The sequence below is a fragment of the Haliotis asinina genome, chromosome 9 (assembly GCF_037392515.1).
Source record: "Haliotis asinina isolate JCU_RB_2024 chromosome 9, JCU_Hal_asi_v2, whole genome shotgun sequence".
NCBI lineage: Eukaryota > Metazoa > Mollusca > Gastropoda > Lepetellida > Haliotidae > Haliotis > Haliotis asinina.
In genome coordinates, this window is record NC_090288.1 from 23,769,481 (window position 1) to 23,782,142 (window position 12,662).

The 12,662-nt window shown below is 38.0% G+C and overlaps 1 protein-coding gene across 1 annotated transcript in view; it reads right to left on the reverse strand.

The window, feature by feature from the left end:
* LOC137296913 (ankyrin repeat domain-containing protein 26-like) overlaps positions 1–12,662 on the reverse strand; it is a 523,769-nt gene that overhangs the window by 424,901 nt on the left and 86,206 nt on the right. The window contains exons 11-13 of the mRNA XM_067828810.1: positions 10,621–10,799; positions 3,005–3,157; positions 2,037–2,174 (exon numbers count right to left, since the gene is read on the reverse strand). Coding sequence (XP_067684911.1) covers positions 2,037–2,174; positions 3,005–3,157; positions 10,621–10,799 — 470 coding nt within the window. The remainder of the gene's footprint in view (positions 1–2,036; positions 2,175–3,004; positions 3,158–10,620; positions 10,800–12,662) is intronic.

Genomic DNA, 12,662 nt, shown 5'->3' on the forward strand with positions numbered 1-12,662 from the left:
CTTTACCCATTAAAACAACACCGCATATTCCTTCGAATGATAAGACTGCAATTTCAGGCATAAGATACTGATATTCCACACTAACCTTTACTTAAGACAAAGGCAAATAGATGATTGGGGCATTGACAAGCATTTCAGATATTCAACAATTTTGTTAAATAAACCCCAGGAAAATGTCATTTGCTTCGTGAAATGGATCGGTGGTCCTAAACATATTTGCTCAGTATATTGTGTTGACTCAATTCGTTGGGATTGTACCTGTTCCCAAATCGAGTGTGTTATAACAATTCATGCGTGAAACGCACGGGGAAAATTAACTTCTCGACATTTATCAGACAACCTGTCTCCCTCTTGTTTGAAGTGGATCGTTCTGTGGGGCGTTCCCAAGTATGCAAATTGGGGTCATTTGTCAGGTCGTGGATCATCTTATATGTGTTTACCAGTAGGTGCTCTTTTGAACCTGGGTATGTTAAAAACAAGAGTCATCAGAAGATGATATATCCCTCCAGTCTCCACATATTTGAAGGGACAAATCATCTGACAGTTACTTGATGTTTTCTTAGATTAAATTTGAATCGTTTCCACCAAAGTCATGAAAAATATAAATGCCATATATCTGTAAACAGCAGAAAGCACCACTTCAAGATCTGTCTCATACATCTCGCAAGATCTGTTGAAAGATATCGAACAGTTTTCGAGTTGTGCTCCAGAAACGAAGTCCATCCCTCCATTTTGAGACTTAAGTTTGAAACTGTTCCATTGAAACCGGGAAAAATAACAAGAGTCATCATAAGATGACATATCCCCCCGTTTTTAGACCATGTCTTAATTGTCTCCATGGAATTCATGAAAAATATAAATGCCATATATTGGTAATCAGAAAGTCACCATTTCAAGATTTGTCTCATATATCTGCCAAAATCTTTTGAAAAATATGAAAGGGTTTTCAAGTTGTGCTCCAGAAATGAAGTCCGCAACATGTTCATGGAAGAGAGAAAATAATAAATCACAAAAAAACTGTAAATACCAGAAGGCCTCACTTTAGGGTCTTTTCAGAAAGGAAGCCCATCCATCAATTTTGAGACGAAGTCCGAAACATTTCCACGGAAACTGAGAAAATAACAAATCGCAAAAACCTGTACATAGGAAAAGGCACCACTTTAGGTTGGATCGATATATCTACAAATTTTGCAGAAAGATATTGAACAATTTTTTAGTTCTGCTCTGGAAACGAAACACATTACTTTTGAGACTATGTCCGAAACATTTCCATGGAAACCGAGAAAACAATAAATCACAAACACCTGTAAATAACAAAAGGGGCCACTTTAGGTTGGGACTGATATATCTACCAAGTTTTCCAGATAGATATTGAACGGTGTTTGATTTATGTTCCGGAAACAAAGCTCACCCAACCATTAGACTAACACCAAAATGTCCAAAACGTTTCATGGAAAAACAAACAAAATAAAATACAAATGCCAAAAATCTGTAAATAGTAAAAGGCAAAACCATAGGTCGAGATTATTACATCTATAAATTTTGGTCTAAAAATATTGAACAGTTTTTGAGTTTTGCTCCGAATCACAAAATGATTACAGACAGCCAGACACGCTGGGGAATAAAAAATAATTAGCATAATGGAAGAAGGATATGAAGGTTCTGCCATATCTGGCCAGTAATTTCATTGAAGATGTTTACTGTGCATCAAACACGACTTTTTATACTTTCTAATTTTGGCTGCATTCATTTCAGATCAAAGTGACTGAAAGACACTTTTGTTGCCCCAAAGTTGAGTTCGTATATGTTGGAGCAAATTTCTGTTTCAAGATCTAAAACATGAGTATCTTGGAGTCATGGTGAAACTGCATTCTCTTACAATGAAAGCATCCACATATAAATCATTTCAAAGAAGTCATGACTGTAATGTATACAAGAGATGCAATGAGATACACGTTGCTTGTTGTAACCTGTTCTTGGAAATGATATATCTTTTACTAAGATCAGCTAACTATTTCTTGTGACGATCAACTAACCTTCTGTTTCTTCCTTTGTATCTCCCATTCACTAACCGTCTCTGTGTTGACATCTTCATCAGGTGACAGAATGTGCAGATGAGCGACTGTAGGCTGTTTAGGAACAGTTGGAGCAGTGCTGGATGGGACCATTTCAGTCTGTGAGGAGCAGACAGAAACAAGAAATAGCAAGAGTCATCATAAGATGACATATCCCCAGGCCCCCACATATATGAAAGGACAAATCATCAGCAGGTTACTTGATGATTTTTTAGACTGAGTTTGAATCGTTTCCATGGAAATCATACAAGAGTCATCGGAAGATGACATATCCCCCCAGCCCCCACATATTTGAAAGGACATTTCATCTGACAGTTACTTATTGTGTTTTTAGACCATGTCTTAATTGTCTCCATGGAATTCATGAAAAATATAAATGCCATATATTGGTAATCAGAAAAAGGCACCACTTCAAGATCTGTGTGATATATATGCCAAGATCTTTTGAAAGATATGAAATGGTTTTTGAGTTGTGCTCCGGAAATGAAGTCCGCAACATGTTCATGGAAGAGAGAAAATAATAAATCACAAAAACCTGTATATACCAAAAGGCCTCACTTTGGGGTCTGCCACACATATCTACCAAGTTTTACTGACAGATATTAAGAAGTTTTTGAGTTCTGCTCTGGAAACGAAACAAGTAAAACAGATATTAAGTTCTGTTCCAGAAACGTAACAGTCTAAAATGTTTCCATGAAAACTGAGAAAATAATAAATTACAATAACCCGTAAATACCGAAAGGCACCACAATTTTGGTCTAAAAACTGTTTTGTGTCATGCTCTGGAAATAAAAAGATTATAGGCAGATGGATGGACAGACAGAGAGACAAGGTGTCAGCTATATCCTCCCACATTATATGCCAAAAGGATAACAAAAGAAATTACTGCCTACACATACCAATTAATTCTGCAATCAGTTCTAACTCACATCTGAGTCCCATTCTGAAATGGAATCCTCCTTCCTGTCTTGTACTGTCGTTTGAGACTTCACAGATAAGACTGCTTGTATTTCAGCTTCTTCCTGATTGAGATGTTCTGACACTGGTTCCAAAAGTTTCTCTGGGTTATCTCCAGCCATTACCTGGAATAAGAGGAATTAATAAAATTGATTCAAGCAAATAAGAATTAAAAGGGCATCTAATGAGCTCTTCCTGAATACCATAGGGACATACATTGTTTTATTTTCAGACTACATACGAGTGAGTGAGTTTAGTTTTATGCCGCACTCAGACATATTCCAGTTATATGGTGGTGGTCTGTAAATAATCGTGTCTGGACCAGACAATCCAGTGATCAACAATATAAGCATTGATCTGCACAATTGGGAACCGATGACGTGTCAACCAAGTCAGTGAGTCTGACCACCTGATCCCTTTAGTCACCTCTTACAACAAGCATTTATCAGGAGATTAAAAGGTTTGGGTGAATCAGCTTTCAAACTGCTGAAGTATATTATGATTATACAGTTGGAAATTTATAGCACTGACCAATTAGAACTCACTTTACATACAAAGTTGAATTAGATTAATCATTCATAATTTTTGTTCAGCTGAAGATGGGAGTCATGGTTGGTATAAGTGAGCCTTGCTCACATCAGCTGGCTTGATTCACTTATTTTGGCCATTTGTATATGCAACATTAACCTGTAGATATGATATGACTATTTTGAAGTGAAAGGTAGATCAAGTGACTGATAATTCAGTTTTTGACAGGTGTTTTTGGAAAGGGGTTCTCCCTAATGTTATATATGTCAGGCTACCATTGAAGGTACTAATAACATGACGAAGGATCAGTGCATGGGGATCGTCAAGCCTCAGGAACAGGGACAGAAATCACTGGATCGTGAAGATCTGAGCTGATGTTAGCAAGTCAAGTTGTTTTTGACACTGTTGAAGAGCTATCTCTTGAAACAGCGCTTGGGGTACAATGCATTAAACCATGACCCATCTTTCATGGTGTTGATGATCTACCCAGAGGTGATAAGTTGTACACTTTGCAGAAGGATCTGTTGATCTCTCTTGGCTTGTATACAACTGATGATGTATGTTTCTAACACCATGCCTTGGAGATGCAGAAACCGAAGGATGGGTTTTGCGATATGGGTAAATAGTCATGTGACCGCAGTAATGCTAAACGGGAAGACACCCCATTGGTGATGCCTTGAAAGATGAAAATTAGGTGTATGCAATGGTCTACAGGTATGCATTTTGTAGACCGAGATTGATTGAGATGAAGTCCCCTGGTTTGAGTATCATTTCAAGGAGAGTTACAGAGATCATTCGGAAATCTGGAGGAGTCTGGAGGTAGCTGGAATTAAGATCTTCATGCTGAACATGTGTCAGACCTTGTCTGAATCTTCAATTGTGTATTTCTTTAGTAGTGTACTCAAAGTGGTTTGTTGAGCTGGTATCTGTGCTGAAGGGTATGTTTGTTTAACTAGATTGCTTGTCAGTGGTTGAGATCCTAAGAACCGTCTCCTAAAAAGGTCCATTTGCAAGCATATGTACCAATTTTTACACCAACTGGGGAATCTAGGATCAGGACTGTCATGCAAAGTCTGACAGTCACAGTGTACGGGATCCAACTTCATGAGCTGTGCCTGGGTTCTGCAGTGGGATGTAGATCTGGGTTGCTCCCTGTCCTGGGTCGAAAAGGAATCTGTTAAGTCAGGATTTGTCTGAACATACTGCACCAAGGGACTTGCATCTGGTATAGATGCAGAAGTTTGATTGATACCTAGAACTGAGTAGCCTGGCTGGGAAATAATTCATGGTTGATCCTGTTGAATAGGTAAAGACAAGTCTACACTTTAGCGTTCATCCCATGAGGTGTGATTTAGTGGGTCCCACTGTCTAATAGCATAATGTAACGAAGGAAGAGTATGATCATTTGTGCTCAAGCATGTGTTTGCTTGTGTCAAGCCACCTATGTAACAGATAAGATGAGGTTGACAGCAGGTAGCCAACCATTAGACTAAGACCTTAATGGAAAAGCAAAAAAAAAAATAAAAATGCCAAATATCTGTAAATAGCAAAAGGCACAACCACAGGCTGAGATTACTATATCTATCAAGTTTGGTCTAACCATATTGAACAGTTTTTAAGTTATGCTCCAGAAACAAAATGACTACAGACGGACAGATCGATGGACAGACGAGACATCGACTATATCCCACTGCATTAGATGCTGGTAGTTTATGTAGTTTAATTAGGATATTCATTTGTATCAAGGCGCAGATGACATTTACATGTTCTGCAAACCAATATGTTTCATGTACTAGTAATTTAACGATTCAATTTCAATCGCTTTGTTATACTTATCGAAAACAAGAGTCATCTGAGGATGACATATCCCCACAGCTCTCTCATATTTCAAAGGACAAATCAACTGACAGTTTTTATTGTTTTTAGACTAAGCTTGAATGGATCCTTGGAATTCATGAAAAATATAAATGCCATACATCTGTAAACAGCACCACTTCACGATCTGCCTCAAATATCTGCCAAGATCTGTTTAAAGATAAGAAATGCTCTTCGAGTTGTGCTCTGCAAACAAAGCCCATCCCTCCATTTTGAGACTAAGTCCAAAACATCTCCATTGAAACAGAGAAAATGATAAATCACAAAAACCTGTACATAGAAAAAGGCCCCCACTTTGGGGTCTGTCACACATATCTACCAAGTTTTGCAGAAAAATATTGAATGGTTTTTGAGTTGTGCTCCAGAAATGAGGCCAATCCCTCCACTTTGAGACTAAGACTGAAACGTTTCCATGGAAACCAAGAAAATAAGAAATTACAAAAACCTGTAAATAGCAAAGGCACCACTTTGGGGTCTGCACAACATATCTACCAAGTTTTGTTGACAGACATTAAGAAGTTTTTTAGTTCTGCTCCAAAGTCCCAAATGTTTCCATGGAAAAACAGGAAATGATAAATCAGAAAAACTTGTACATAGCAAAAGGCACCACTTCAGGTTCAGACTGAAACGTTTCCATGGAAACCAAGAAAATAAGAAATTACAAAAACCTGTAAATAGCAAAGGCACCACTTTGGGGTCTGCACAACATATCTACCAAGTTTTGTTGACAGACATTAAGAAGTTTTTTAGTTCTGCTCCAAAGTCCCAAATGTTTCCATGGAAAAACAGGAAATGATAAATCAGAAAAACTTGTACATAGCAAAAGGCACCACTTCAGGTTCAGACTGATATATCTTCCAAGTTTTGCAGAAAAATACTAAATGGTTTTTGAGTTGTGCTCCGGAAAAGAAGCCCACCCCATCGTTAGACTAACACTCCAAAAAATAAAAATGCCAAAAATCTATAAACAGCAAACAGGCACAATCATAGGTTGAGATTATTATATATATCAAGTTTGGTCTTAAAAATATTGAACGGTTTCTGAGTTATGCTCCGGAAACAAAATGATTGCGGACAGACGGATGGACAAGCGGACTATATCAACCATTACAGCATTACAGGTCGGGGGGTGATAAAAAATATAAATGCCATATATCTGTAAACAGCAAAAGGCACCACTTCAAGATGATTCTGCCAAGTTCTGTTGAAAGATAACAAACAGTTTTCAAGTTGTGCTCCAGAAACGAAGCCCATCCCTCCCTTTTGAGACTAAGTCAGAATTGTTTCAATGAAAACCGAGAAAAATAGAAATGCCCAAAATTTGTAAATAGCAAAAGGCACCACTTTGTGGTCTGCCTCACATATCAGTCAAGTGTTACTGAAAGTTTTCAAGTTGTGCTTCAGAAACAAAGCCCACCTCTCACTATTTAGACAAGGTCCGAATCCCGTCCATGGAAAATGGGAAAATGGGAAAATGATAAAACACAATAAAATTTGCAAATAGCAAAAGGCACCACTTTAAGGTCTGCCTCACATATCTAGCAAGGTTTGCTGAAAGATATTGAGAAGAGTTCTCCTCATGAAACGAAGCACATCCCTCCATTTTGAGACAAAGTCCAAATTGTTTCAATGGAACCCAGAAAATGATATATCACAAAAACCTGTAAATACCAAAAGGCACAACTATAGACAAGTATAGGTTGAGATTATTATATGTATCAAGATTGGTGTAAAAATATGGAACGGTTTCTGAGTTATGCTCCGGAAACAAATTGATTTCAGACGAACGGACAGACAAGGCGTCGACTATATCCCCCGCATTACATACCTTTGGGGGGGGGGGGGGGGGGGGGGGGGGGGGGGAAAGAGATTTATGGATCGACCGCAAATTCAGAGTACATGTATTTTCCACACCAACATCTCTATATATATTCTTCAGGGATATCAAACAGATCATCTCTCTGTACATACAATGACCCCTCAGCATATCAGCAAATGAACTAGACAATCGGAAGCTGCCGTTACACTTGAGTGCGTATCCACCCGCCACGACTGGGTTCGGTCTCCCGAGGGCTTCGTTTCGGGGGAAGTAAGCCCAAGTACAAAATATTGCACTTTTGAATCGCGATTGTACGCTTATAATTTTGTTTATTTGTTTTTTAAAAGCAGCACTGTATATTATATGTCATGAATAAGGGATAAATTTAAGTGAGATTTAACAATCAAGATCAGTCTTTAAAATCTACAACGAAATCCACTGAAGACGAGATTCAGGAGACATCCTGATGATCATCTTAACATGATGTAACCTTCAAAGTGTTGCTGTGACCTTGAAAATTATGTGAAGGTCACCAAAATCAGCTGGGCCTTGCACCTTCTCTATAAGATGGTGGGCATTGAATATGACAAATATCCAGTATAGGCCACGAGCATTAGACACAAACAGCTGATATCCATGTTAAAACAACTAGTGGCTTTGGTACATGTCATGTTTTAGGTGGAATTGCTTGTGTAACATCAGTCAGGAAAGAACCCATTCAGATATCTGTACCTCGCTCCACTCAAATCATGACATCAACTGACATAGGAGCTAAGGGCGCAAAGATCCCAGTCAAGGTATACCACAAACCTACCATATCAGGCCTACAGTATGTTAAGATTGGAGCAACTGAACAACCCCACTCAGCTGCGCCAATTCTTAGCTTGACAAAACTTTTGGACAGTCTACGGTTTGCAAGTTTTTCACTTGATATTCCATTCTCACAACATCCATCATGGAATAAATTTATGCAGTCAGCTGCAACAGGAGACAACAACAAAAGGAGCAAAATTCAGATTTTGTCATTTGTCAACCAGGACCAATCAAGGCCCAACACCATCTACTCTATTGTTTCAAATATGACTGGTAACTATCTAATCTCAATATACTTGCACGATCGATTGAATGTCTTTTCCACAGGTTGGCATTCAGCATCTTTCCATTATTGTGTTGTTTTATGTTGTTCTGTCAGTTTTCAACTCTTACTTCAATAAAGTCCACCCAAATATCACATCTTATCAATTTCATTTGGTCCATAAAGTCATTGAATTGTTTCAAAATCAAAATTTACTTGTTTTGGAGAAATCGTGACGAAATCCGTAATTTCTCGTCCAACCTGTGACTTTGTTTTTCTCAGAGAAATGCCCTTTCTGTACTGCTTACCAGACAACATATCATATATGCTTATTGCCTTCACATGGATTCGATGGTTATTTTTTCAAGAAAAAGATAAAAACATCTGTCTTGAGAGGATAGTAATTCTGTTCATCAATAACAGCTGCAAATGTATTGTCTACCATTGTAGATGTTTTAATATATTTGACCAACAGCACAAGCATCAAATGTGTTGTCATCATGCCATATTTTATTGACTTATGTATGTGTGGTGTTAAAAGTAATATATGTACATTCCTTGTGAGATGAGCTTTCATTTGATATGTCACATGGCAAAATTAGTGACAAAATATATGTGTGTATAATCATTTTATTGGTTTTTGGTGGCCATCTTGAAATTGGCGGCCATTTTGAAAATGTCAAAATGCACGATATCAATATATTTGGATTCTTTGTGAGATGAGCTTTCATTTGATATATCAAATGGCATAATTATTGACAAAATATCTGTGTGTATAATCATTTGAATGATCTTGGCGGCCATCTTGAAAATGCTACAAGGTAGAATTTGCAGAACTTTGTACTTTGCACATGGCAATGATGTTCTAAAGCTTTCCTGAAAGGTTCAGCTTTCTATTAATTTTTTCCAATGTCATTCCTAATGATCCTGGCCTAGTAAAGGGTTCTTGAGACATCTCTCTGTGAAGCTGAACATGCAGATTAACATGCTGAAATCTTCAAAGTGTCTCAGTGACCTTGAAAATTAAGTGAAGGTGAGAAAAATCAACTGGGCCCTGCACCTTCCCTAGATAAAGCTTGGTCTTGAATATGAAGAAAATCCAGGGAACAGTTCTTGAGATATCTTGCTGACAAGCTTAACATGCAAGTTAACACGCTGAAATCTTAAAGATCACATGCAATGTAAAACACAACTTTGCAGATTCTGGTACCTTTCGGTATGCATTTACCGAAACAAATCATAAAAAATGCCAGCGTCTGAGGTTGTGAGCAGTAGTCTAATCTTGGTTGTGTACACAAACAAGTAAGTAATCTACTTTTTACGTAAAAAAACTTGTTGATTGTGGTAAGCAGTCTCTGTCACAGAGAAAGCTCAGTGCCTGGTTTATTCACACCTATATGTCTGCCTGCCTGTCTGCTAAAGACAACACGCAATACACAGCTTCGATCATTGACCACGTGCAATTTGAACTTAACACCTATTAGACTATACGACATAAAGAAAATATGTTGATTTATGACTCGTGCACCCGAGTCCCGTGTCTGCCACATTATGTAATTAGGCACGTGTGATACACATGACATGTTTTTATGCCTGTGGGTTGCAAACAACCTACATTCATTTTTTTTGGATGATTGGATCTCACAGAAACTGGTGCAAACTCTGGTAGGTTTCAGGTCCTGCTTTGTACTTTGACGAATGACAGATTCCAGCCACACAGTTGTTTACCATCTCTACTGACATGATTTTTGATTGGATCGAGCGCAAATTCAGAGAACATGTATTTTCCACACCAACATCTCTATATACATTTGCGATTGTATGCTTATAATTTTGTTTATTTGTTTTTTTTAAAAGCAGCAATGTATATTATATGTCATGAATAAGTGATAAATGTGTTTTAATTATGTTTGATTTTTTGGTTGCATGTGACCTTTAAAAATTTCACTGTGACCTTGACAATGATGTGAAGGTCACCAAAATCAACTGGGCCCTGCATCTTCCAAAGATTTGGTGTCAAAGGTGATGAAAATGCATTAACACTTCTTGGCATATCTTGCTGACAAAGGTAAAACATTTAAGTCCCCTTGTGATCTTGTAGTGAAGGCAACAGTCTCCAAATTTTACAGGGCAGGGCAAATCAAGTGTAATCATCAAGGGATGTCACCATTAGAATTTTTAATTGTTTTATATCAAATGCCATAAATAAATATTAAAGTTTCAAGCCCATCCTTGGACTGACAAATTTCCATGCCATTTCACCTTTGTTAGTTACATATTTATTCGCTCACCTTCCAGTTCTTCAGAATACCTAATCGTGGAGTTGTCACAGTGTCTGACAATACATTGGAGTCCCAGTCACTTTCATCATCACTCTTCTCTGGAGGCTTTTTTTTGTCACAAGACATTTCACTCACATCAGCTTCACTGATGTCATCAGCATCACTTATTCCTAGCTCTTCCATGAAAGCTAAAAATGAAATTTGATGCATGATCAATTACGCTGAATGAAAGTGGAACTTTAATATTACATGCAAAAGGTACAACAAAACATTAATATTTGGTTAAGGATAATACATATATACAAGGATAATACATATTCAAGATCTGCCTCATATTTCTGTCAAGATCTGTTTAAAGATATGAAATGGTTTTCGGGCTGTGCTCTGGAAACGAAGCCAATCCCTCCATTTTGAGACTAAGTCTGAAACTTGTTTGAGTGGCATTTTAGAAGTTGAGGTGTACAAACAGGACAAATTGTTATGGATAACAACTTCTTTATTGCGTGATTGCAATGTTTCAATACAGATTCTTGTACCATTGTCAAGCAGGAATGATGCATGAAAAGCAGAACTTGTACACATATATATATACTAATTTAAACAATGAGACAACATAGTATACACAGAAAAGACAATTGACAACTGGAGCAACATAATGTCATGGTTGGAGAAGCAGAAAGCTGGAGAAGCCAGTAAGTACACAAAGGATAGTGAATGGAAGCCAGCCATGCACAAATAAAGGGAGTTACAATGAATGAATTACAATGGATTGGGCTTGGTAGAGGAGTGCATCATAAGCAGATGGAATGAAATATCCTTGGTCACGGTTGAAGGTGGGCTTGTGGCGTTTTATGTGAATGGCTTCGCTGAGCTTGCGTTTGGTGAAGTCCGTTTGGTTGTTCGCTAGGATTGTGATGTCAGACCACTCTATTTGAAGATTAGGGTTTTCTTTGATGTGGTCTGAGATGGCTGATGTGCTGCCCGAGTTATTAACAGAGGTGCGATGTTCTTTGACTCGGGTTTGGATGGGTTGTGATCTTTCACCAATGTAGCTTTGTCCACAATCACAGTTTATTTTATATATGACACATTTCAGGTTGTTGTTGTTGACTGTGGGTTGTTTTCTTCTGTTAGCATGGAGGAGGTTGTTGAGGCTGGGTGATACTGAGAAGGTTGTGTCAATGTTAGCTTGCTGTTTCAAGAGCCGGCTGGTCTGAGACGATATTTTACCAACATAGGGAATGGATATCTTGATAGGGGCTGATTCTGGTTTAGGTCTTTTGGTAGGGCTTTACAGTGTGGCTTCAATGGTTCGGGTGACTATTTCAGGCTGGTAGTGGTTATGTTCTACGAAGACTTTCCTCAGGTGTTCAATTTTCTCATGTACCATCAACCACGGCCAAGGATATTTCATTCCATCTGCTTATGATGCACTCCTCTACCAAGCTCAATCAATTGTATAAACATCCCATCCTCCATTGCAATTCATTCATTGTAACCCCCTTTATTTGTACATGGCTGGCTTCCATTCACCATCACTTTGTGTACTTACTGGCTTCTCCAGCTTTCTGCTTCACCAGTCATGGCATTATGTTACTCTGGTTGTCAATTAATGAAAGATATTAAATAGTTTTCGAGTTGTGCTCCAGAAACGAGGCCTTTTCCTCCATTTTGAGACTCAGTCTGAATTGTTTCCATGGAACCCGAGAAAATGATCAATCACAAAAACCTGTAAATAGCAAAAGGCACCACTTTGGGGTCTGCCACACATATCTAGAAAGTTTTACAGACAGATATTAGGAAGTTTTGGAGTTATGCTCTGAAAACGAAACACACCTATCAATTTAAAACGCTTCCATGGAAACTGAGAAAATAACGAGAGTCATCAGACTCCCACCTGACACATCTCCCCAGTCCCCACATATTTGAAAGGACAAATCATCTGACAGTTACTTATTGTCTTTTGTCTTGTTTCCATTGAATTCATGAAAAATATAAATGCCATATATCTGTAATCAGAAAAAGTCACCATTTCAAGATCTGTCTCATAT